The following is a 26,308-nucleotide window of genomic DNA, read 5'->3' on the forward strand; positions in this document are numbered from 1 at the left end:
CATTAGAAGAGCAAAGCCAATAGCAATTTAGTTATTTTAAAGGTTCTTTAATGCTGGTATATTAATTTCTTTCTGTTGTGTTGTTTTTAAATGTAATAACTTAGTTCATCATTATATATAGGGTTCTCTCTTGAAGATGTGCATGTTGCTGTTAGAGGTAATAATTGACAATGAACTCTAATTTTCTCTAAATAAGCTACCATGTCTGTCTGGGATTCCCCTTGTGAACTGCAAGCTTTTCTGGGGTGATTTTAAATGCTGAAATTAAATAAACCAAGAGAAATCTTTTAATCATATCCATGGTGCAGTTAAGATACTATTTCCATGGAATAATATTGAAAATATACACCTGATAAATTCTTAGGTATATTTATATGCCTACTAATTAAAATTATAGTCTTCTACTTTTGTTTAATTCATTTTCCTGTTGCGTTTATCTGAGTCTCTCAGTTATTTATGCAATGAATAAATATGCAGAAGGCATAATACAAAATTCCAAAGTAATACCTAGATGGTAAGGGATGGTAATTGTTTTTAATTGTTCAATTTAACATTTTTTCATGTATGCATATTTATATAATCACTGCTTAAACGGATTTATATGTTCAGGAAATCCCTTCAAAACTCAGATGGTTCATATGCTCTCTGGAATTACTGGCATTACCTCTGATGGCAGTGTCAAAATTATATAACAGTGTTGAAAAAGGATAAAAGTGAATGGCAGTAAGAGGAAGAGCACCATAATGTTCTTTATTCACACTGAAAAATTCCAATTTAACTGCATAAAAGCTACTATAAAACTCTGGTCTTAGAATGATGCTTGACAACAGTATTCTAATATTTCTTTAGCATTAAAGGCCATTTTTTAGAAAAACTGACTTTCAGAAAGTTGTTTTTTTGACCTATCAGAGATGTTTTTTTTTCTGTGAAGGAAACAATATGTTGTTCTAGTTTCTGCATGCTCATTCACTGTAATGTTTATTGGAAAACTTCAAATTATTTGCTTCTTCTGTTGGAACTTTAAGTCATTTGCTTCTTCACATGCTGCTAATTTAATATGGTCTAGAAGTACCAATTTTATTCTCACCTATTATTGTTGTTAGTTTAATTAGGAAGAAGGGAACATGATTTGTATAGTAAGATTTTCTGCCTGGCTGATTTTATTGACGGCCTTATGGTTGAAGTGGACAGCTTGTTCCTATTTTATTTTTTTAATGTTACAGCTACATTTGTGGAGGATTAATAAAACAGTGTAGTTAAGCATATATAACACAAAAAAACAAAGAAAAAAACCTCAAACCTTCCCTACCATGAGGATATGCTTAGAGTAAAAGAAAGCAGTTCTCTGTCAGTTGTGTGTCAATTATTCTCAATTTTTAATGTCTCCTTTTTGATAGTATATTTTTGTCATATTCTAGTGAGAGATTTACTTAGAGAAAATGTGCTTCACTTGCATCAAACACAAAGGAAACTTGTAACAGTCTAGGGTATTTACTGTGGAAACCCATTGGCTTCAGTGAGTCTCCTCATCTGATGAAGGACTGATTGTTGGGGCTCCCTGTGCTTTGCAGAACAGGGGGTACCTGAACCATTGCTGCCACAGAGAATTCTCCTGTTTCATTTCACCTCACTGCATCTCCCTCCTTTCCCTCCCCTCTAAGTGAAGTGAATTTTGTGGTAAATTTTCCTGAATTCTGTGTTGGCCGTGGCATTTATCTACAGTTTTGCAGCTGTATGAACGCATTATTAACCATAAAATTCCAGCTGGTGGTTTGAATTAAGAATTGCTGTTTTTTGGGAGAACTTTAGCAGTTCAGGATCCAAACTTAAAAGACATAGGAAGTGAGAAGTATTCGTATGAATTCACCTGAATAGGATGGGAAATTTCATAAAAATAAGGGCTTCTGATATTATAGAAAGAAAAAGCCAGATTCTTATTTTTCTTTCTCTGCTTGTTTTAAAAGCATATTATTTTAACATTTCAAATTGTACTGTTATTGTTTCTGCATGTTATCAGTTATGGCTTTTAGTCCTAATGAAGGCTGTTTCTTCAAGCATTTGCCACATGCCTAGAAAGAGATGTAGAGGCAGTTTGTCCTTTGGTTCATATGAACTGAAACCTCTAGGATCCAGTACTTTGATGAACTTGGTACGTGGAATTTTGGTGCTAAAGCTTTATTTATTTGCTGTGACCATGATTTCCATAAGGTCTGGGTTCAGAGACACCTGAAGAGGTTTTAAATAATTGTGAAAATCGCTAGCTTTTCATGTAGGTATGTAGTTCTTGTTAATAAAGCATACCAATCAAAGGTGTAGCCAATCTCAAAATGTCTCTGGCATTAGGGTCGGATTAGGGGGGAAAGTAATTTCTATGAGAGTAAAATAAATTCTGGAATAATTGGACAGGGTTTGTAGCAGATTTTCACCATGCAAAGGCACATGAATTTATTTCCACTCCAGAGGTGTGGTGGTTGCTGCAGGAAGAAGAGAGCTTCCTGTTGTCCTTTCTTGCTGCACCCAGACTTATGACTTCTGAGGAGCCAGTAAATCCTGATATGGGAATTATGTGAATGATTTTACTAACTTGAACCATAAAGCTTTTCTGGGTTACTCCCCAGGGAAATTTATTTCCCTTTAGGTTAGCAATACCTCATAAACCTTCTAAGAATCTCAATGTGAGTCTCAAGGTGAATATAATAATGTTGTTTTGGTTTAGCTGAGGTTTATAAAGGCTCCTTCTATATTAAGAAACTTCTGAATAAGTCTTCTGTGATAATTTTTTTTTTTTTACAAGACAGAGATTTCTTTGGATTAACATAATATCATGGTATTTTAGCCCAACTTTTTAGTGGCTTCAAAAGTAGGTTGTAGATTGCTTTTGGTTAAAAGTATTTCTTTGAAATAATATTTTAAAAAGTGGCCCCATATGTAGCATGTCTCCTCTTTTTTGTTAAAGTTAACATAAACTTCCTGGTTGCTTGTAAAATTTTCAAGTGTGATAAAATGAAGGTAGCACACCAAGGTGCTTCTTGGACATTTTGTTCTTTTTACCTGATCTAAGGGTTGTATTATGATAAGGACAGATTGGACCAATGTATCTTCCTTATTTTTACATTGTGTACTAGACTTGAAGTTTAAATCTGGAAAAAAAATTTAAAACCTCCTATTTCCTTATTTCTGGCATGTTTGCTCATGAAGCTCTTGCTGCATTTGACTTTTTAAGCTTTTGAGAATGCAATTTCAATCACTAGTTTGGTCAACCAAGTACTTCTTATTCTTATATATATTTTGATATTCTTATTATATAATGCTAGAAAGAGGAGGATCTCTGAGTATGACAAGGGTTATGTAAACACCTTCAATAAAAAGCAAATTTTTGTTGAAAAAAAGGTAGGTGAAGACTCATATCAATAAGCTGCTTCAAAAGGTCAGACCTTATGCATAGTAATGCCTTTAAATATAGACAGGATTGTATTTTTGTATGAACGATGCAATACTCAAGATGCTGAAGTGTGAATGATATCAAAACTGTATGTACACATTTCAGTGTTTGAAATTCAGGCAACTCAGTTAAATTTTAGAAGGGAAAGTAGAAGGAGCAACATAACATGGTTTTTGGCTTTTATTTCAGAAGGATGTTGGTGGACCTCTTTCCTTGAATTTTTGTAGTTATTCATAGCACTTTTTTTTTTATTCAAAAAGGAACAGGTTTTCATATTTCTGCTCAAGTCATGTAAAGTGATGCAATATGCAATGTTACTGTGACAGTGTTCTAAATGCTACTCAGAATCATACACACATTTAGGTTGGAAAAGATCTCAGAATCATCAAATACAGCATTCTACATAAACCATAATGCTGTATAAATGCTACACGAACCAGTCAGATAGAAATGCAAAATATTCTATTATGCATATTACCATCAGCATTGTGCCAATTTATGGGGAGAAATAGTTCTTTTTCCCTGAAAAGCATATATGCCAATCTCTAGGACTGATCATTAAATAAATAAATGAAGATATTGTTGGTAATAGAAATGTGTATCTGCAGGCTGACTTCTCACCAGCCCTCTTACAGAAATTGTATCAAGCAAATCTATTAGTTATCAAAGTAATATATATGTAATGTACAGTATTATCAGTACAAATTTGATATTTGTGTTCAGAATTGCACTTCTTCATAGCTAGATAATATCCAACATGGGGATTGAAATAAAATACTGCTTACATTACACCACACATAAATAATGTAAATATTCTGTGTCAGTTATAAATAGTGTATTACCACAAATACTAGCATTCATACACACAAAAATCATCACAATTTTTCCTCAGAATCTATACTTTATTACTTGCCATAAGCACTTGTAACTGAAAAAAATGACTTATAGAGGCAATGCCGGGAAACTATTTAAGGAAAGTATGATAGCAAAAGTAATAACTGAAAATCATGAGCCTCTTCCTGAGAATCTGGAGGAAAAAGAGTTAATCTAAACTACCTACATGACATCAGTTAAAAATTAGAATGGTATTTAGCTTGACTTGCAGAGGAAGCAAGGTGTATGGTGGTGTTTGCTAGCCTTGGATAAGTAACTTTATAATGGTAGCCAGTTAAGAACTGGGAGATGGCTCCACTTTGGATGTCCTTGTCCAGGCCCTCTGTTCTGTCCATCTCCACGAGGCTGCAAGTGAATTACTTCTTGTTCACGTCTGTAGCATTGACTCCCAGTCATCACAGGCTCTTCTGTATAGGCTGCCTTGTCCAGGAAATACCTCCTGGCTTGCTCTTTTTGTCACTTACATCATCATCTGGGGAGATGGAGGGGGGAAAAAAGACATTTTGGGGCTACAGGCTGCAGGAACTTAATAGGTGTCTTTTTTTTTTTTTTTTGCTATGGTAAAAAATTTTCCAGTTGTATTCTCTTCTTCAGTCATAACAGCTATTGTGGCTGGTTTTATTTGGTGTCTCTTTGCAGTTATTAATCATGTGATGTAAAACATGGATTTAAATGCCAATTGAATGAGCTGCTATCAAATTATTCTTTTGTGAGTCTTCTGCAACTGAATGGGTTTATTTGCAGTTAAAGAACTAAGAAAGAGTGGTTGGAAATGGATTTTAGCTCAATAATTTTACGGTTACTCCCAAAGTGTCTGCCCATATCCATGCACACTTGGAGCTGCCTTATGTTACGTGCCTCTCACGACTCACTGCAGTTCAGTGTCTGCCAGGCTCCTCAGACTCCCCGTGACTGAGCACAGGTGTTCCTAATGAATCTGAAGGAGCTGGAGCACAGAATTCTCATCAGCCATCTCTGGTGAGAATTAATCATAACTCCTAATTTCATATTTTCAAAAAGCTTTGGGCTTTTTCTTTGTTTGTGTGAGTGCTGAAGTCACATGTGGGAGAGGATGAGATACTGCCTGGCAGGTGTGACAATGATGTAGTTTTGATTTGATTAAGAATAGCAGGCAATAGTCTGACAACATTATCTAATTGCAGATATTTTGATACATTGGTATAAAACTACTTCTTAAAATAAATCCCAATAGTTATTGCTGTATTTAGAATTATATTGTAAATTATTTTATAGCCCAGTATTGTGATTTGGCAATGATAAGCCTTTAAATTATGGGTTTTTTTAATGTCTCTTCAAGGGTCTAACTCTTGGCTTGTACCAGAAACGAAAGGAGCAATTGTTCAAGGTGGATATGGCCATACCAGTGTCTATGATGAACTGACAAAATCTATTTATGTCCATGGTGGATACAAAGCATTGCCTGGCAATAAATATGGATTGGTGGATGATCTTTACAGATATGAAGTTAATACTCGGACATGGTAAGTTGGATTTATGATGTAGGAAACCAAATTATAGGTTACTGAAGAAAACAGAAGTGTTGGCTAAGGTTCTGGCAAAGTCATGCAGGTACCTCTATACCCTTTGCACATTTCAGAACAACACCGTCTCTGCAGCAAAATGGAAGAATTGTGGTGAGGCACTACACTTGATTCGATGGATTAGTGGAGCTATTCATTGAAAGGATGGCAGGGAGGAAGCTTTGTGCATGCTCTAAAAATTAGGAAAAGGTTCCTCTTTCCAGACACAATCACTGTGCAGAAATAGCACGTGTGAACTGTTTCCTCATGATGTCAATATACTGCTGGTGTGCGTTACAGTGGCTGTTATTTAAAGAAGGAGAAAAACTTAAGAACTGTGGAAAGGTTATTTTTCACAAAACTATCAGAAATAAGAGAGAAGACCTCTGGTATTATGTAGGAATCCTTAGTCATGAATGCTCTTGGTGTTTCTGTTTCTATCAATTCCTTGTTCCTCAACTTTATTGTAATTTATGAAGGCTACTTGTATGTCATGTTCAGAAAGTGACCTTGAAGGTTTTTCCTTACCTTAGAAATGATTTGAGATCAAGAACTATTTCTTTGAACATTTCAATTCTTGCAATTTAATGTTTTTCTAGAGTTCTAATAACTTCACTTTAAGCACCTCGAACTTGCTCTCAGATGTTGGGAGCATGGGTTTGTTTTCACTGAGGTTCTAATACCATTAACTCATGGCATTTGAAACATTAATACAAGAATTTATTTTTTTTCCCCTTTTAATGTATTTATGAGTTCCTGCAATTTTAATGCTTTCTTATTCTATTTTTGGAACAAAGTGATTTTTTTTCCTTTGATGGTCTGTTCGACAAAATAATAATAATAATTGCTGGAATGTTTTTATGCATTATTCATATAAAAACGAATTCATATAAAACTAATAAAGGATACTTCATTTGACTCTATACTAATGTTGCATTCTCTGCAGCTTGAGGAGAACTCAGGTCTTTGTTTTGTGAGATTTACACTGGGAGTGAATTTTACTATGGGACTGAAAATGGGCTCAGAGGATGCAGTAATGACATATAGTAATAAAAACTTTGTTTACTGTATCTGACACCTTATGATTAGCATTCAAAGCACTCAGTGGGGTAAGAGACTGAATGTGGCACTGAATAGGTGTTGTATGAGGAAGAGTTGGAATCTTGATGGCTCTCTCATGCCCATGTCCATGCCATTTGCTGGTCCTCACTGTTAGTCTCTGGCCCTCACTCCATTTCTGTGGCTGATCTGGCAGAGGTTCATAGGCTTCAGTAAGTTGAGGTACACCAATCTGATTACCTGTTCAACTCAGTTCCATGTAAGTTTTAATTTCTTAATATCAAATAAACAAGCTTTATGTTTTTTGGAATGTGAGAGGGCAACATTTAAATTCCTAATGTGGACTGTGTTCCTAATCCACAACGGGGTATTACAGTGCTGGCAATACCTGCATTGCTTTGCATTACTGCCCTGCTGCTGCAGCTGGGGCACAACGTGGAGCTGGGCTTGGATAATGGCCTGAAGCTGGAGGAAGCACCTGCTGGCTTCTGGGTGTTTCTGTTACCATTCCAGAGTGGTGCTGCTGCCTGCAGCACTTGGCACTGGTGTAGTTAACACCGAGTAATGTTTGCAGATACACGAATATGCTCATAAATAATGGATTCAGGGGAAACCTGCTGAGACTCTCACAGAATTTGCATGGGGTTGATATGTGTTGGAGAGTTCTCTAGATTGCCCTCATTAGTGATGCTAATGAATAGTGAAAATCATGGCCAAATTAACAAACTTCCAGTTCTGCTGAATCTTGAGGAAAAGTTGCTGTTACTGGGAGGGATGAAACTCAGCACACAATATGCAAAAATTGCAAGAAAAAAACCCACACTGTGGTAGTGACCAGCAGTGGGGCAATGCAATTGGGTGACAAGTAGACAAGTGAGTAGCCCAAAAAAGAAACCTGTGGAGATTTTTTAAAATATCTACTGTGCAGAGGAGAATCCTTAGTTTTCCCCAGAATAGTGTATGTCTCTTCAGGCCTTTAGTGATCAACACAACTATTTGTAGACAGCTGCAAGGCAGATCATCAAGGCAGAGCCTAGTGTATAGCAATTAGTGTAAATTAGGCAATAGAGGCTGTAGAAAACTGGAAAAGCAGAAGACAGGAAGGTCTCTGTAGTCCAAATGGACAAAGATAACATGTTCTTGGGATATTATCATTCTTTCAAGTCATAGCAGCAGAATTCCTCCATTGCCAGTTGAAAATAACTTAAAAATAATGTCTTGTTCTACTTCCATGTAATTCTGATTTTCCATCTTGCTAGCTGATGAGTTGAACCCAAATACCACATTTATCTGGGAGTACCATAAGTGCCCTGTATCAAGCCAATTCTTGGTTAGACAAACAGACTTACGTGGTGCTCTGTTTTCAAAGTATGTTAATCAGAAATACACAAGAGAAAAGCAAGACACTTAATAGGAAAGGAAAAAAAAAGGGGTCAAAAGCAGAAGCACGTGTGTGGGTATGTAAGTGGATTGAAGGAATTGTCACATTTTTAAGCAATAAAAAAGCTCATTTATTTTCATTTAGTCTTTGATATTTCTTTTGATGTTACTTTCCAGGGCTAGGGGGGAATTTATTTCAATAATAATATGAGAATTCAGGTTTGATGCTTTCCTTTCAACTTTTTTAAATATGCAGTCTTTTATCACTTAAAATATTTCAAGTTTGTTGATTGGTTTATTTATTATGTAAGAAAAATGAGAAGTACTTTAAACCTTTTCCTTCAAACATGATGATGTAAAAATACTGAACAAATATGAGAGTGGTTCAACAGAGAGTATTATTCAATCATAAGGAAAGATTGTTGAGTCAGTTTCTTACAGGAAACAAATGACTAACAGCTTAATTGTAAGATTTGAGCTGTATGTAGTAACATAAATGAAAAATAGAGTCTAAGCTTGTAAACTTAGTTTACTGAAACAATGAAAGGTTATTAGGAGAATGTAAAAGGTATTTTGTACTGGTGATCTAATCAGCCCTTCACAAACATGTCTACAGCTGGTCTGCTTAACTAATTCATCTGGCACAACCCACAGATGGTTACTCTCTTCCTTGGTAAGATTTATTTGCTGGGATTGAATCAAGTTGTATTCTGTTCTTTCTACTGGCCCCACATCTGCCCCTTACAGACTGTGGCATTGATAGCTCTTGGCTACTGTTGGGGCTGTGCCATTGCTGGGCACAAAGCAGACCACACACACAGAGGCTGAAGTGAATAAAGACAGAGATCAAAGCCTCAATTGCCTGGACAGTTTTTTTAGTTTTCTGTGTTTGAGTTTACCAGTCTGAATAACTTTATGAAGCAGTGCAAGTATTTTTATTATACCTAGAATGCATTCTACCATTTCTTTTTCTGTGTTCAATTAATTAGAATTTTTTTTTCCTTTTTTAATTTTAAGGATGGTCTAAAGATTACTTTAGCCTTCTAAAGAATTTTTATTGCATTTCTTGAGCAAAAAACTAATATGGCTAAGGATATATAAGAATAGGAATTAATGCTATGAATGAGTTTTTATTCGGTTTTGAGTTAAATTTACCATATCAGTAATCATTTCTGAAGAATATAAACATGTTAAAACTAATTTCAGCTATATTATTTGGCAAACTGTTTTATTTTAACTAAAATGTGATATTTTAAATATATTTTTTTGGTACCATGAGAAAATGGATAATCCTAGAAATAGTCTGATTAAATGTCATTGTATTTAATGAGTAATAGATATGGTTTACTATTTTTCTTGGTTTATGTTGCTTTCACATACAAATTTTCTTGATGCCCATATTCAGTTTTTCATGTGTTACTATGTATTTGCTCTTATGTTTGTAGGACTATTTTGAAAGAGAGTGGCTTTGCAAGATACCTTCATTCAGCTGTCTTAATCAATGGGGCTATGCTCATTTTTGGTGGAAACACTCATAATGATACTTCCCTGAGCAATGGTGCAAAGTGTTTTTCTGCTGACTTTCTTTCATATGATATAGGTATGTATTGTACTGGTTTTTTTCTCATTTTGGTTTTAAATACCACAATTCTGCTTTCTCAAGTTCAGGTAATGTGATTCTTTATAGTTTTGATCCCAAACACCTTCAAGTTATTTATGCATTTTAGAGATTTTTGTTCCAGTTTGTGGAATCTAAAGATTTTGATTTGTGGGGCGTAGCAGCATCCATGCCATTCTCAAGGCCCTGAATATTTTTTGAGTATTTTGGCAACACATTTTTAAGGAAGACAAACTGAAAAAAGGCTCTACATGGCAAATGGTATTAGGGCTGAGTGAAGCATGAGGAGCCTTTAGGAGATGATAAAAGGATATGGTATATATAATTTCACAAGAGTGTGGCTGAGAGCAAAAAAGATTGTTGTTTGTAAATATATGATAAGAATACAGTTGGGAGGAAAACTGTGATAAGACAAGACTTGGTGGGTGTCACTTTCATTCTGGTGAGTGGTTCCAACCCTTCGAGCTGTACACTTATGGAAAAGCCTCCCTATAGGATTGTGGAGGCTATAAATAGAAGAGAATTTAGTGAGTCCATAATCTTTTTCCTATCTTGTGCCACTGCTGTTCTTACCATAAATAGTTTTTCCCTTCCCTGATGTTCATGCCCATATTTTATGCATAGGCTTTAAATATAAACATATAACTCTTATTTGAGCTTTAAATATAATCATACAGCACACATTGGGACCAAAAATCACAGTCTCTTGTCCTGGGAGCCAAAAAAAAGGGAACTGTGTCAGAGCAGCCTGGGAAATGCACTCATGCATGCTCCTGGTGAGAATAGCCTGTGGATATTGCCTGGATCTGCTTTTGGCAAGCGTTTATCAGCTGCCTACAGTGGTAGAAGAGGCTGATCCTTCTTTCAGGACGAGCTAATGGCTCTTTATGACATTCACTGTAGATATCAATGCAATGTCTTTGCTTTAATACAAAAATAATGACTGATTTCAGTACATGGAACATATATGGGTTATTTCCTGCAGGTTTTAATGGGTGTGCAAGTAATACCTTAGCAAAACAGCTGAATTTTTTTTACTGTAACCCTCTATTGCATATTCCATAGCTTCTTATAGGCATCTGATGGTGTGAGCTATTGATTTTGTTCTCACTTCAGTTTACATGTGGATTTAATTTTTAATGAAACAGGGCTCCTTTCTCATTTTGGAGCATAGTATTATTTATTGGTTTACATTTATTTGTAAATGTGCACTTACAGATCAATAGTGTGAGTCATAAGATCTGAATTAATGTAACTTTCTGACTTTCACACGCTGATAGTTTTTTATCATCTTTCATGAAGATTCCTTATACTGTTTTTTCTTAAGTAGAACGATATTTTGGTTTGTCCAGTTGGTTATATTTAATTTGGTATTTGTATTCTCTTGCAAGTCACATTCTCCATGTGTTATGAAACTGTGTTATGAAGTACAAAAGAAGTGGATGTAGTAATCACTCTTTGGATGTAGTAATTAATATTAAAAAATGGACCATATGAAGACTGATTTGATTCAGACTTATTCTTCTGTAATATTCATTTTACCAACTTAAAAACAAATCTCACAGCATACATTTGATGGAGATATATTTTTCAGGAAACTTGAAATATTTTATGAAGAATTAAATAATTATGGAATAGGTATATTTCAGAATCTTATTTACTTTGTATCATGAGTTTTTGAACAATGCTTGGAAGAAAAAAATATACGATGCTATCAGCATCACATTTCCTAGATACCTTGCAAGTGATGGAGTGTTAGCCTTGTCTTGTAAAAAATGGGTGCTGTCTGGAAACCAGCTGAATCCTGGAGATAGAGCCTATGCTATTTATGTTCAAGTTGGGCTAGAGAGTACTTTTGATTATCTCTCTTATTATATGTGACATGGTCTGGATAGATTGCTTCAGCTTTTTATTACCCATGAAAACTCTGCTTTTCATATTAATGGGAATAACTGTTCATGTGGCTTCATCTCAGCCAAGCTCAGCTTTCTGAAAGGTTGGTTTCTAATGCAGTTTGGTAATCCACATTCCTCCTCTAGTCCAGGCACAGTGAGAAGTATCTCCAGACAGCAATTCATTTTACCAAGCTTAGGACAGAGTTACCTTTCCCCCCTCTGCTTTTCTGAGTCAGTCATTGTTCTCTAAGTTCTGAGCTTAGTCTATAACAAGTTTTAGACATTTAAATGTGTCATGAGTCAAGAGCTCAGTTCTGTAATTTGAAATACCTGCTGCAAATCTGTTATAGGTGAAGACACAGAGATGGGGAGACGTTATAAAAACTGCTTTAGTTTAATATTGCTTGATGTATTTATTTATATGACAGTAAATACATGATGGGAAGGCTGCTGCATTAAGAAAAAGAGTTTTAGAAATCTGACCTTGGTATACTTCTGTTCTGCTTTGATTTTTGTACCACCAGGTTGCCCCTGGGTTGCCCTGGTAGCCCCTTAAAGATCCACAGAGGGTCATTCTTGTAGAGCTCAGGTATTTTCCAACTGTGCTTTTACTGCTTCATTAATCTGAAAGAGGAAGCTTTGCAATGGGGACGGTCTTTAATGCTGGGGTTGACCTGTAGTTTTCTGAATGATGTTGATTATTGCTTTTCTTTACAAGGGCCCCCATATGCTTAAAACTTACGTTTTCATTCCAGTCAGTTCTTAGAAAAGTAATTAGATTATATTTTATGAGTATTCACATGCAAAATTTGCAGATAAAAATTGATTATTAGACACACAGAATCAGAGTTTAAAACAGATTCTAACTACTGAGACCAGTTTTAAAGTACAATTAAATAAAAGCTTTTTTTAAAGACAAGATATTTATTTTAGTTTCTGGCCAAAATGGTGCAGTTAGTAAATATATCTCTGCATACCTAAGTTCCTTAAGAGTTTGAGTTTATGAAGTATTCAGTCTCAGTCCTTTTGTTCCACATTTGACAGTTGCTAAGGTGTCTGGATGCCCTTGATATGTACAGAGAATTATGGTCAGGGAATCTCTATAAAAGTCAAAACCTGAAATCCTGGGAACATGGCAGCTGTTTCTGTGCTTTCTCTTAGTGGTGGTTGGAGTTCTGCATTGTTTGGGATCTGTGGGAGAAGTGCAATAACCCATATGTTTACACTAATAATATATTCCATAATATTTCTTTTGTTACTATCTGGATTTCAGTTTATTATTATGGATGAAATAGTATACAAATTCAATTGCTTATGAAAGACAATATTGCATGTGAAGTATTAAGTTTCTTCCAGGGTATTCAAACAAAGCTTAGAAACATTCTCCTCTTTTGAAAAAAAAAATCAAAATTATTTAATGAGATTGAATCAAACCTATTGCTTGTATTTTGTTATAAAAATGAGCTGTTTATTCATAAATTGTTTGCTTGTAAAGTAAATTGTTTCACCTCTAGTCTTTGCCATTAGCAAAAGGAAGTAGTTTAAATATCTGTGATTTTTTTTTTCCCAATGTGAATGCATCTGTTTTTGAAGATATCCCTGTTTCTGGAGTTACAAATGGATATCAGTGTGCTATCACAAAGAAAATGTAAATCAGTGCCTGTGAAAGATTAAGTTTTATGTGTTCCTAAACACTTAAGTTATAAATGCAGTTTTGGTGCAGTCTGTAACAGCAATTACCTCCATATTGCTGAGCTATTAGAAGAGCAAAGCCATAATAATATAATGCACTAATTGGTCCCTTTAATAGCAAAGCATGAGGTTGTTGATTTCTTTTTACTGCTTGGGGAGTCACTGTTATGTGTGTAGACTCTGTTGTAGATGTTAGATCTAGAGTTTAAATTCGATTCATGCTGTTTTGAACATACTTGCTATTGTGTTTTCCTGAGAGCAAGGAGATTTTTATGATCTGATTAAAGAAAAATATTTATGAAGTGTGGAAAGACTCAGACTCATAAGTTTTCTGCTAGTACATAATTTTCATGATGTTTTAGCTGTTTATGTTCAGTGTTTAGTCATCCAGAGTCATGAATGAGAACCAGACAGAGGTGTAATGGTGTCCATATGTTGTGAACCAGCATTACTACTTTCACAAAAGAAAAAAGAACCTAGTAATTATTAGAAATATGTAAAGGGAAAATAGAAGCATAAGCTGGCACTGGATTCTATGTAGCACATAAAGCTGCACTGCATTGTTGCAGTGTGATTGAGCAGAATAAATACATTGGCATTTCAAATCTATTTAAATAGATTTAGAAATTTAGAAATTATTTCATAAATCTAAGCATAAAGTAGTGGTTTCATATACCTTCTCTTAAAGCAAAGCTCTGAATGCAGTAAGAGGTTGTTACTAAATCAGTCTGCCAGTGCCAAAATGAAAATGTGATCCTGGAGCTGAAGTATGGAACATTGGTTGCCTCTTTTTTAAAGACTATCCTAACAACTTTTGCTTCTTATTTTTATTTTTCTATTATTTTTTTCCTCTGTTCAGTCACATTTTAGTAAGCCTAATTAGTTAATTTTTTAAATTCAAATTCTGTGTTCAAGTATTTTACTGACACTGTAATGTTGATTAGAAATGATTTGGTTTGTTTTTTTCTATAAAATCATACTGGGAAACCTTCCAGTAGTGTATGAATACTGTTGCAGCATTGACAACTTTCCTGTGAAATGTCCAGGTCATCCTTTCTGATATCAGTAATGCAGTGTGGCCAGTAGGTTGTAGATGAGATGTGCTGAGGCCTGCCCTTTTGGAATCAGGGCTCTGGAGAGCAATACCTTGTGCAAAGTTCAAGTGGGGATTTTCTCAGCTGGATTGCTTCAAATCCAGTGCATTTCTGTTGTGTTTCATCACAGAAATGTGTGTGACTGGTGATTCAGTGTCAGAGCCACTTCTGTATCATCTGGGAACCATTTAAACTACACCAGGGAGGAGGATGAAACTTTTTCTTTTAATATTATAATGTGGTACAGCTTATTCTTAAAGCAGAAAGAAAGGAAAAAATGCCTTTATTTCTCCTTGTACTTTTCAGTGGCTAAAAATTCTGCTAATAGGTTTGGAATGAATAGTATTGTTTCTTCATCTGCTTAGTAGCTGGTTCTATTAAAAGCAGAGTGTACTTCCATGTGCTATGTGCTGTACCTGGTTACAGATAGAACAGATACAACTATCTTCCACTTTCTGTCAGTAAAATGCCTTGAGGGCTTAACATTTTATGGAGGAAAAGATGTTATTCTTTGCTGCACAGTTTACCATCATTATTGGACAATATAATGCACACAACACACAGAATGCTGTAACATTGATAAATCATGTTATAAATTATATTATATTTGCCATTTGTTATTTTTTTCTCGGAATGGTACAGTGAAGTCTGGAAATTTGGGCGCTTGCAGTTGTTCAAAAGAAGTTTGAAGATGATGGACAGGGATGAATTCTATTTGATTCTTTACTGAAAAACACCAGGAATCAGTTGGCTAGCTATCTGTATTTTGTATTAATCAACTGTACAGAGAAACTCAAATCAGGAATTGAAAGCTGAGCAAAAGTATTTTTCTTGCACAGTGCTCTGTTCAGTGTTCAGTAGTCATTGAGAAGTCTAGGAGGAGATAAGAGGGGACGCTATTTGTAATAAGCTTTTCTCCCTCTTTTTTTTCTTGTACTCTATTGAAAAGACCTGCCAGTTTGAAAAATACCATCAGTGAGAAAGGAATTATTATATCTCCAGCCCTCAGGGGTTCCTCATCTGAAAATCAGCCTTTAATATGGTTTTGTGGTCTTCCCTTGGTGTTAAATCCCACTTTTTCTGAAATAAATTTCTAAGTACAGGAAAGACTATATATTTATGCTCATAATGTATATGTTTGTCAAAATAAGAAAATTAATGTCAACACTTCCCAAGATCAGATGAAAATTTAGTGTGAGTTTTAAAATCAGATGGAAATTTAGTGTGGGTTTTCTAAATTGTTTCCTTTACCATCAAAGGCACATGAGGTCACACGTGCTGTGTCTGTTAATGTGCAGTCACTTAACAGCAGCAAGGACTTGATTTTAAAGTGTAACTGTAAGATTTTGCTGGTCAGTTGTTAAAATGCTTGTTTTTTGGTTGAAGCTGTTTCAGGAATATCTCTCTGGCATTGCATACTTTCACCACTCTGTTTAAGTAGAGAAAATAAGAAAAGAACAACTGTAAAAGATGAAGTGTATTAATAATTCCATAGGGTTATGATAATATAATGTTAACAATGATAGTGATAGAAGGTAGGAGTTGAGAAAGAAGTAAGAATTTTGGGATGTATTGCTCCATAAGACCTTGTATTAAACTTGCTGTACTTTCTTCACACTGCTAATTCCATGGAGTCTACCACCTGATGTCAAAATTATTGCTGTTTGAGCCATCTGCATTACTCCAGTAATAATGTGCTTTTAATTTCTGTTTCCATTTATAAAGAGATGTAATTGATTTATTTATCACAGCCATGGTCTCACACTGGCTCTCTTGATGGGCTCAGGCTGTGATTTGGTGGAAGCCCAAGGTGACTTAGAGGCATTGCTGCCGTAGCTGTGCCATGGTGGCCCTCCCCTGGGTGCCGAGTCCATCCTCGTGTGACTTGCACAGGGTGTTCCAGTGTGCTTTGCTAGCAGGATGCTGACTGCACAAGGTGCTGCCGTCAATAATTTTCTGCTGTGAATGATTTTCTACATTAGAAGTGCTAGAACAGCAGCGCTGGCAGAGTTGAGCTGTTCTGACAGTGGGAATGAGACCAGCTTGGAAGACAGTTTGTTCTTCCTGGATTTATCTATTTCTGCTTTCTTAAGCAGAGGAGTGAGGTGTTATGATCTGACTACTGAGAGATGCCTCTACCCAAATTAAGGTGCAAAGCCCCTGTACTCTCCTTGAAGTTTCAATCTGTTGGTGCTCCCTATTGCAATTACTGGGGATTTGAATATATGAAGTCAGTAAAGTTTAAGTAGGAAATAATGAAGAAAGGAGTAATTATTCTAAAGAGCTAAAACTCTAGTCAGGAAAGAAAAAATAAACCACACTGAACCCTCATTTGTGTACTGCAGTTCCAAAAGAAATGTCCTTGAATAATGAATTTGACATGGAGATCCTGATTCAGCATTCCTCTCAAGTATGTTGAAAGTAATTAGTAGCATACTTAAATCAAGATACCAAAAGTAAGACAATAATGAGATGGGTTGCACATCTGGAGGAGTGATAGTTTATCTTAAAACACTTAAGAAAAGAATTGAGTTCACTGTCATAGTTATTCCATGAAATACTTATAAATTGAAGCAAGCTAATTTGAGAGTGTGTAAATGTGAGAACAATATGACTGATCCTTGATAGCAACAGTGGCCAGGGCTTGTTCCTGTGGGTGTTGAAACTGGCTCTGAAGGCAGACAACTGTATGTGTAATAAAGTGACTCTTCTCTGAATGTCCTGTGGTCTTGATGAATGTTAGGATAGATCAGTGTTGCTGACAGGTTCTTGAAGCGTCTACTCACAAATGCATCTAAAAGGAGTTGAGTTGATTTATCCTTGAGTGGTTAAAATATACTTCACATGTATTCTGCTGAAAACTTTTCAAATTATTTGATATATGCTTGGTGTTTTGTCTTTCAGCTTGTGATGAATGGAAGATTTTACCAAAACCTAATCTGCATCGAGATGTCAACAGATTTGGTCACACTGCTGTTGTCAGTAATGGGTAAATGAAATGTCTCTTAAATTTTCCTTGCCATTTTCTGAAGGAAAAACCTGTGGCAGAAATCACACTTAAGTGAAGTATGGTTCAATAACAGAACTGATGTAATTTACTGAAAGGGAAAGAAAATAGTGCTCATCAGGTAATCAGTACAGCTAATCCCCAGTCTGCTGGGGATCTGTTCAGTGACATTTTAGCTGAATGTTCCAGGGTACTGAGGTGTTTTCTCAGCATTGAGGGCTACACTGAATTTCATATTTGGTACCAACTATACTAATCACTTAGGTGTGATGGGAGAAATCTTTTTCTCTTTGCAGTATACTATAATTCTTCATTCTTCTGCAATCATAAAATAACAGTGTAACTAAAATTTGCTGGGAAAAAGGGAAGATTTTGATGATACTGGTACAGTTATCATCTCTACCACCTGAAGGAGGAAAAGCCTGCCAGCAACTAGACGATATTAAGTTGGAAAAGCTATATAAAACAATAGTTAGGTTTAAAGAAATGTGCATTCTTAACTTATCTCAGTTTTTGTTTCACTGGTTGTCAACTGGCCTAGTATCTGACGTTGCAGTACTATAGATCATTGTACCCCTGCTACATTATTCATCACACTAATAAAGTCAGTACTGAAGTATTTGTGGGCAACTTATGGATCCTCTATAAAAGGATCCTGTATAGGTCAGAAATGAGTTAATACTTTACTGCTTTTAACAAAAATAGCACTAAATTGTAAGTATGTACACAGAGCACTTGACATTAATCAATGAACAGATTTATTTATTAACATAAAATTACTTGGAATTAATGAATTCAGCAACTGATAGTTTTTCATTATGATTTTTGTGTTTTATGCCATCTAAGCCATGTCTGATACTTTGAGAACTGTCACTTTCTATTAATGACATTAAAAATGTCTTTTTTTAAGAACATAGTGGTATTTTTGTAAGGGTTTTTGGTACCAAAACAGTGCAATACAAGACACTCTCCAGATTTCTGTGAATAATCCTGTTTTGGGAGTATATCATACAACAGATATAGAGGCTTTCTATTACTATCTTTTACCTGAGACAGTTCTTAGTTTTAATGAGAAGGGTGAGTACCCATGTTTAGTCTTTTGGTTCCTGTGTCAGCAGCTGCTGCACCAGGAATGTTACCAAATGTTACAAAAAGCAAATATCCATCTTGCCAATTGTAGCTGCCTGTCTTGAAAAGAATGTTCTTGTTTTCAGCAGGCCAGTATTCCATGCTCTGTTCTCAATATCTAACTGCAAAAATGAGTGAATTCTTCCAAAGCTCTTCATTCTTTTTTCCAGATGTTTGGATATACCACTCCATAATACATGCAGCACAAGGAACTTTCAGCAATTTTTTTTGTTACTCTCAACTTCCATGGAGAAATAAATTGAAAAGAAAATCAATAAAAGAATCACTGATAGAGTCTTTATTAGAGAAAGAGCAAGATGTTTTTAATGATAATATGTGGGTTTTTAGTTGTGCATCAAGACAAATAAGAAATCAAGAAAATGTGTCTACAATAACAGTTAAATTTCCTTGCTTTTACCCAATAGGTCCATGTATATATTTGGGGGCTTTTCAAGTGTTCTATTGAATGACATCCTTGTGTACAAGCCTCCCAACTGTGAAGCATTCAGAGATGAAGAGCTGTGCAAAAATGCTCGTCCGGGAATAAGGTGTCTGTGGAACAAGAAACATTGTGAATCTTGGGAATCTGGACATGCTAATAATATCCTTAGAGCAAAATGTCCCAAGAAAACAGGTAAGTGAATTCTAGTCAGGTTTGTAATGCAGTGTAGGAGATGGGGGTTGGCAGCCCTCAAAGAAGTAAATACGTGGAAGTGGTGACTGGAATGTTAAGAGTGTTCCCCTGTGAGAATACCCAGTGCAAGAGAGCTATTAAAAAAAACCAAAACCATTCAGTTATGGAATCCTTTTGTATTTTACATGCAGAGAAGTAGATGCAAAAGAGCACAAGTTTAAGGTGCTAAGGCAGAGCAGAACAGTGAGAGCACAAATGGGCGCTGCAAATGATACCGGGTGTTATGGGCGTATGGCACTCCCATACCTGTGTGTGCCAGTAAGAGAGGAAAGCATCACTGCTTCAAGCAGATTACCTATGAAACAGAAGCATTTGTACAGAAGAATATAGTGCAGGCACAGCTGGAAAAAAACCTGAGGCAAACAAGCCCTTTGCAGTGTGTCAGATGAGTTCAAGTTTGTCATATGAATTTCTCTGTGGCATTGTGATGGCTGTATTGTTTGAAACAGCAATTTACTGTTATGAATAACTGTTCCAACCTATTCCTAAGCATTTTGGCTTGTCACAAATAAATTGCTTGTGAAAGTGTTGTTCTTATATGTCACATGAACAGAATATTTATCCCTGCTACATGCACCTACTATTTTTTCTGTGCATCTTTCCTTTCAGTACAGTATAAAATTGCTTCCCAGACTTTGGCTGTGTGCTATGCGTACAAACTGCCATACAATTAAACTGCCAGTCTGTGTTTAATGTTTGTTGAAAAGTTACTAGCACTGCTATTAATCAACACTTCAAGACATTTTATTTTTCTGATAGCTCGTACTTGTTTCTAGACTGGCTATAAAGTCTCAAACTCTGGGAAAAAAAAGGTATGTGATGTAACAAAAGCATTATCCAGGTACAGTTTTCTGGAAAATGGCTTTTGTACAGTGTCAGAACTTTTAGAGCTCTACAGTCTAGAAAGTTTCGTCTATATAGAAAAAGAAAAAAACCTTTTGGCATTATATTCAAAAGTAATACAGATAAAAGTGGATTTTATAAAAAGCTGATCATAGGTGTTTATAAAAGCCAAACAGAAAAAAGCACAGACAGGCTGAAGGAAAATTAAAAAGTTAGAGCGGTTTCTCAAGTCCAGGTGCTGCAGTGGAAGTAAAGTACAACTCAACTTGGAAGAGATGAGATCTGTATAATTACAGTTCTGAAGAAGTTGTGTGAACAGCACTATTTCATTGCTGTCAAATTGTTACAGTTTAAGGTGGTAATTTTTTGCCAAAAGCCAATTTTTCTTATATTCTTTTACATTACTTGGCTCAGTTGTTACCTGGTTGAGAGTATCATCTGAGAAACTGCTGATGGTCAATATTAAAGGATAAGCAGAAATTTTAGTGGTTTTCAAAAGATCGATTCTTGGATGACAAGACTTTTCTGACAAGAGAATCTTTTAAGCTTGTATACACCTGAAACTAAAGGAGCCAAACCAAACAGGAATTAAACACTTTAATCAGCATAGGAGATGATACAAATTCTCCTATTTTGCATCATGGTGTTTTTTAACACTTGCCTCCTTTAAACAGAAGTAATAATTTGTGTCCTAAATGATTTTACATAACCTAAACTTTAGTCCAAGTCCCATTATTAAGAATTTAACATTAACTCTTTTTCAAATACTTTTTGTAGCTAAAGGACAGAGCATTAACTTACCAATTTTTATTAGGTTTATAAATTAATTTACAAAGATTTAAAATGTCCATGTGTTGCTCATATCTGCCTTAGATTGTTTTATTTACTACTTTTATCTCGTCTTCTTGCATAGCCATCTAATATTTTTATAGAATCCTACGTTTGAAGAAAATGAAAAAAAGATGATGGAAAAATACTTGAAAAAAGTTTTTCTTACTCTTAATCTTGGCATTGTGCTAAGAGAGCTTTCATGCTGTAAATCAGTGAATATTCTGTTAGTTGACACGAGACTTAGGAACCTTCTAATAAAGTTGTTGCTGATGGAATTTTTAAAGGAGTAAATCCTATTAACTGAATAGAATTAATTTCCTACAGTAACGTAAACCTTTATGAATGGCTAGAGTTCAAATGAAGGCTGTAAAAGAAAAAGCTCTGAGGAAGTGTCAGAAAGGTGGTGTTATTCTCCTTTTCTCTGTTTGGTTTGTGTGGCAGCTGCTGCAGACGACAGATGTTACCGGTACGCGGATTGCGCCAGCTGCACCGCCAACACCAATGGCTGCCAGTGGTGCGATGACAAGAAGTGCATTTCAGCAAACAGCAACTGCAGCATGGTGAGTCCTCACAAATCTGAGCATGTTAGCAGTACTTCTTCTTTCCTAGGTCTAGTAGATCAGTAGTTGCTTCTTTTCAGCACAAACAAACTTGTTTTCCAGGCTCTTGAACTAAAAGGGTTGCGCAAGGCAGAGTTGGACTGCAGCAAAAAAATCTATTTCAGGGTAAAACAAGTATTCTTCAGGGGTGTGTTGCCTACTATATATTTCTGAAGACAAGTACTTTTATTCCCTAATTAATGGCATTTGAAAAGTCAGAGTCATTATTAACTTGGATTTTGTGAATATGTGGTGTACAGTAGACAGGCAGAAACCATGAAATCCCATCAAGGGTGCTGTTTGGTTTTTTCCCTTTCAAACACAATCAGACCAGTCTCATTAGTCATGGTCTTCTGATCATTGATCATCATAGAAATGGTTTTCTTTGCCATGGAGTCACTTGTCATCTCATTAAAGGAATATGACCTTCTGTAACCATGAGGTCCACTGGCTTGTGATAATTTGGTTCTGATCTTTTTAACTGCAAGCCATCAGATCACATAGATTCAAGCAAGTTTATAGTTTTCTCTTTTTAATATTGCCTAGTGCCATGTTTTATACTTTGTTGTTGTTCACCAGCTGGTGCATCTCTTCCTTGTTCATTTGATTTTTGTCAAGCTTATGATAGTGTTTTAGCATTCTAAATTTTGCCTCCTTACACTCTTCAGCTATCCACAGACACCTGGCAGTACTTGAGTTCAAAATCCTTTCTTGACACACTTTCATTAATAAAAGTATCTTGCTCTCTGGCTTGAACCTGATGCAAATCAATCTTGTTCTCCAGACAAATTAAGGTGTGAGTTGGATTGATTGTGACTCAAATCTTGCCTGTTCAGAGTGAGCACAGCCAGCTCTAATCACTGGCATTTGTAGCTAGTCACTGCTAATAAAACCAATGCAGACACAAATTCATCAGTAGTCATGTTATAAGTCTGTCAGAGGGATTTCACATTCCAGGCACTAATGGTTAGCTTCCTTTGTGATCTTCAAGGGCCCTTCTTTTCCTGACACATTGTTCTCCATTAGGTGCTAATTTTCCAACCCTGGTTTTCAGCTCTTAAACAAGGAATAGTTGCTAAGGAGCAGACCATCTTCATTCCTAATAGATGATCCCTAATAAATGTGGAGCACTAGGTATTTTAGCACAAACTTCTCGGTTCAGTGTCCTTCTTTGACAACCTTTCATGACTAAGATTGTCAGCTTAATTAGCAAACGATGCTCCAGTCTGCTCTGTATAATTTCCTGTCTTTTATTTAGGGTTTGAAGTGGATAGCAAAGGCTGTTAGTGTAGTTACTGAAGAATGGGGTAGCAAAAATTCATCAAAATGATTTGTGAAAAGAGGTGCTTTCATAAATGGGAGGTGGCTGTTGTAAAATTAGTCTATTGGCTGTGAGATGATGGAAACAGAATTTTGCAGCTTTGATAAAACCCACTAAAATAGCATCAACAGAATGGCACCATGTGGAAAACCAGAATGGATCAGGCTGATTATCCATTTTCATAGACTGCTACTTCTGGGCTAGGCCCACAAACAAAAATGTTGTGACAGCACTGGGATGGTGATATGGGATAACAAGCTGTAGACTTAGGAACATCACAAGGAGCCTTTGCTGTACGAAGGCCTTGATTTATGATTGAGATCATAGAACTACAGATGAGAATAACAATAATGTTTTATAATCTGCTGCTGCTGCCTCAAGGAAACTGGCCAGTTTACTAAAGATGTGTCATCAACCAGTTTGGCATTGGCCTTATGGTCACAGATAGATGCAAAGCAGATACTGCAAAATGTGGCTACTCTGCTGGTTGGAAGGCCTGTAAAATATGAACATTTCCCTGAAGTAACTCTAATTGGACAGATGGACTTCATGAGTAGTGCTGATGTGTTGATGATGCACACTCACCTGCCTGTGCTCACCCTCTGATGTGAGCCAGTACATTAACAGGACACTGTATTCCCCTCCTTGCAATGACATCAGATATGAGTGTGATACACATGATCGAAATGATCTACACCTTGATGATCCTCATGTACCATCAAGATATAGATCATTTAGGTCATGTGTATCACACTCATGTCTGATGTCATTGCAAGCAGAAGCTTGCAATGCCTGGTTGATCTGGATCTGCTTAGTATGTTTATGAAACTGTATTCATCCTCTATGTCTGCACATAAAATACTTTATCTTGCATCCTATGAAAATAATACTCCCTTGCTGCTGATGATGTTGTGCAGAAAATTGACTATATTTTATAATGGAAACAAGTCTTTACCAAAAAAAAGGAGGAAAAAAAAAGAAAAGGCTTTGTGGGAGAGATTAATTTCATTTTAGATTGCTGCTCCTTTACAAGATGTTATTTTTCATGAAGTAGTGCCATGGAGGAGTAAGCTCCTCCATGAAGGCAAAATCTTCTTGTACTTTACCAAATAAAATGCTAAATTTCTGGAGAGGGCTGACTGATTGCAATAAAATGCAGTTTTCTTTACTGAGGAAGACCAGAGAGAGATTGAATTTCAGAGTAAAAAAAATTTACTTTATCAATTTTGTTTAATTTCTGAAGAGAAAAAAAGAATTGATTAAGTAGCCTTAAAGAGAGCCTTAGTATGTTGAGGCATGGCTGACTTATTTTATTTCTCCTCCACCCAATATTACGTTTTTGAAAATGTCATTGCCTTCAGAAGCTCCAAGGGGGGCATGTTTCCTCTTTGACTGAATTTCTTGTGTGTTGGTTCATGTGGGGACACGTGCAATACAATAAAGCCTCAATTGGTGACAGTTACCTAAACACAGCCTAGAATGGTGTGTGATTTAAGAGTTCTTTATCTGAGTGTGGCAACGTAAAACAACATTGTCAAATCCATGAAGTGAATGATAAAGAGCATTTTGCCAAGGAAATGGGATACTAGAGGAGGCTTCAAAGAGACCTATAGTCCTACATTGTTAAATATTTTTACACAATGCCTTGAAGACAAGAATCCCTGTTTTTTATAGTGTTTGCATTGCTTCCAGAAAGCTCCTTCTTTCACACTGGGAGTCCTTGGATGATACACAATACCAATAATAGTAATCATGGCAATCTGCCTACATTTGAGGAATTCAATGAATAGTCAAGAGGAAATATATAAAGTAGTAGAAAGAAATATGAATAGAATCAAATTTGACTTGGAGGAAACAAAGAAAATTTATGAGTAAGAAGTACCCAATAACAAGTTTTGGGAGTAGCTTCAGGGAAATAATAGTGAGTCTACAAATTAATAATTTACATTTACACTAGGCAAACTAGACAAGGTTATACTGTTAACCGGAAAAAATCCAGGAGGAGGAGAGAGGTACATAATTCAATAGTGATTTCTGAAATTCTAAGATAAACTACTGTAGTATTTTCATTCTCCAGTAAATATTCAGAAAATCACTGCCGTTCATAAGTCTGTCTGTATACCACCATATCAGGATCAGTATTTAAAAACTCTAAGTAAATCAGACATGAGGGAGGCTTTATACATAACATGATTTACTCATGCTTTGGTGTGTAAACATTATAAATATCCTACAGCAATATAGAAGTTCTGTAACAGATGGACTGTCATCTTTCTGAATTTCATTGGGTTTGGTAGTTTAAGTTATAACCTTAATATTGTGTTAATATGAATTACCTATTGAATTCACATCTACATTGAACTAATGAGATTTTCAGGCAAGCGGTGTTTAAATTGGATTTAAGGGAAATAAATGCTGGGAATAAGGGAATACAAGAAAGAATATTATTATAGAACAGTCACTAGTACTTTGAATTTTATTTTAAACATTAAATAACCAGCGCACAACAAGCTTCATGATTAGAAAGTAATAGAACAAATAGCTTAGGTGGAAAATTGTAATCTGTATGTAATACCACTGAAGAGTATATAATTTAAAAAAGAAATCTGAATGCTTAAGGGTATGTCAAAATGAAATGTTAAAAGTGAGTATTAGCTGAGCTGTTGTAAATGAGCAGATGGTGGTTACTTGTGCTCTAAAATTCACTTTAAAGCATCTTTCAGGATGTTTTGTGAGTATGTTTCATGACTGAGGGAAACTAAATGTGGGTTTGTATCAAAGATTTTTTTTTTGGTGCTTTATTGTTGTGTGCATTTTTGGCCTAGATAGTAACAAGTCAGTTACTTGCTGGCATTGCCTTTGGCTCTGTTTCATGTTGTGATGCAGATGCCTGCACCTAGACCTGCTTCTCTGGTTCTTTTTGCTTCACAGTAGCCTTTCCTATAGAGCAGAAAGGAGTCAGGACCTCCGAAAACAAACTTACTGGTAGGCATCTGGTCCATTAAAGGCAAAAAATAAAATAAAATGCCTCAACAGCAGTGTTGTTCAGCTGGAATGAAGCTGGTTCTGTGTGAGATTGAGAATTCACTTTCACAAATTCATTATTTCAGGACTTAAAAAAAACAGAAATAAAAGGAGACAGCTTTTCTCCCCCCTGCCCTATCACTGCCATATTCCAGTACCAACCACTGTGTAACTTATTGTCATGCTGTTCCTTTATAAGTTGTTTAATCATAGTCCTAGAGACTAATAGAAAGGAAAGTAGCCAAC

At 35.7% G+C, this 26,308-nt stretch overlaps 1 protein-coding gene across 4 annotated transcripts in view; it reads left to right on the forward strand.

The window, feature by feature from the left end:
* The window catches only part of ATRNL1 (attractin like 1), a 431,089-nt gene that overhangs the window by 65,626 nt on the left and 339,155 nt on the right, over positions 1 to 26,308 (forward strand). For all 4 annotated transcript variants that reach the window (XM_084210857.1, XM_084210858.1, XM_084210859.1 and 1 more), the window contains 5 exons: positions 5,655 to 5,838; positions 9,762 to 9,916; positions 17,520 to 17,604; positions 19,176 to 19,384; positions 21,560 to 21,678. In XM_084210857.1, coding sequence (XP_084066983.1) covers positions 5,655 to 5,838; positions 9,762 to 9,916; positions 17,520 to 17,604; positions 19,176 to 19,384; positions 21,560 to 21,678 — 752 coding nt within the window. The remainder of the gene's footprint in view (positions 1 to 5,654; positions 5,839 to 9,761; positions 9,917 to 17,519; positions 17,605 to 19,175; positions 19,385 to 21,559; positions 21,679 to 26,308) is intronic.

Source organism: Fringilla coelebs (genome assembly GCF_963513975.1).
Source record: "Fringilla coelebs genome assembly, chromosome: 8".
NCBI lineage: Eukaryota > Metazoa > Chordata > Aves > Passeriformes > Fringillidae > Fringilla > Fringilla coelebs.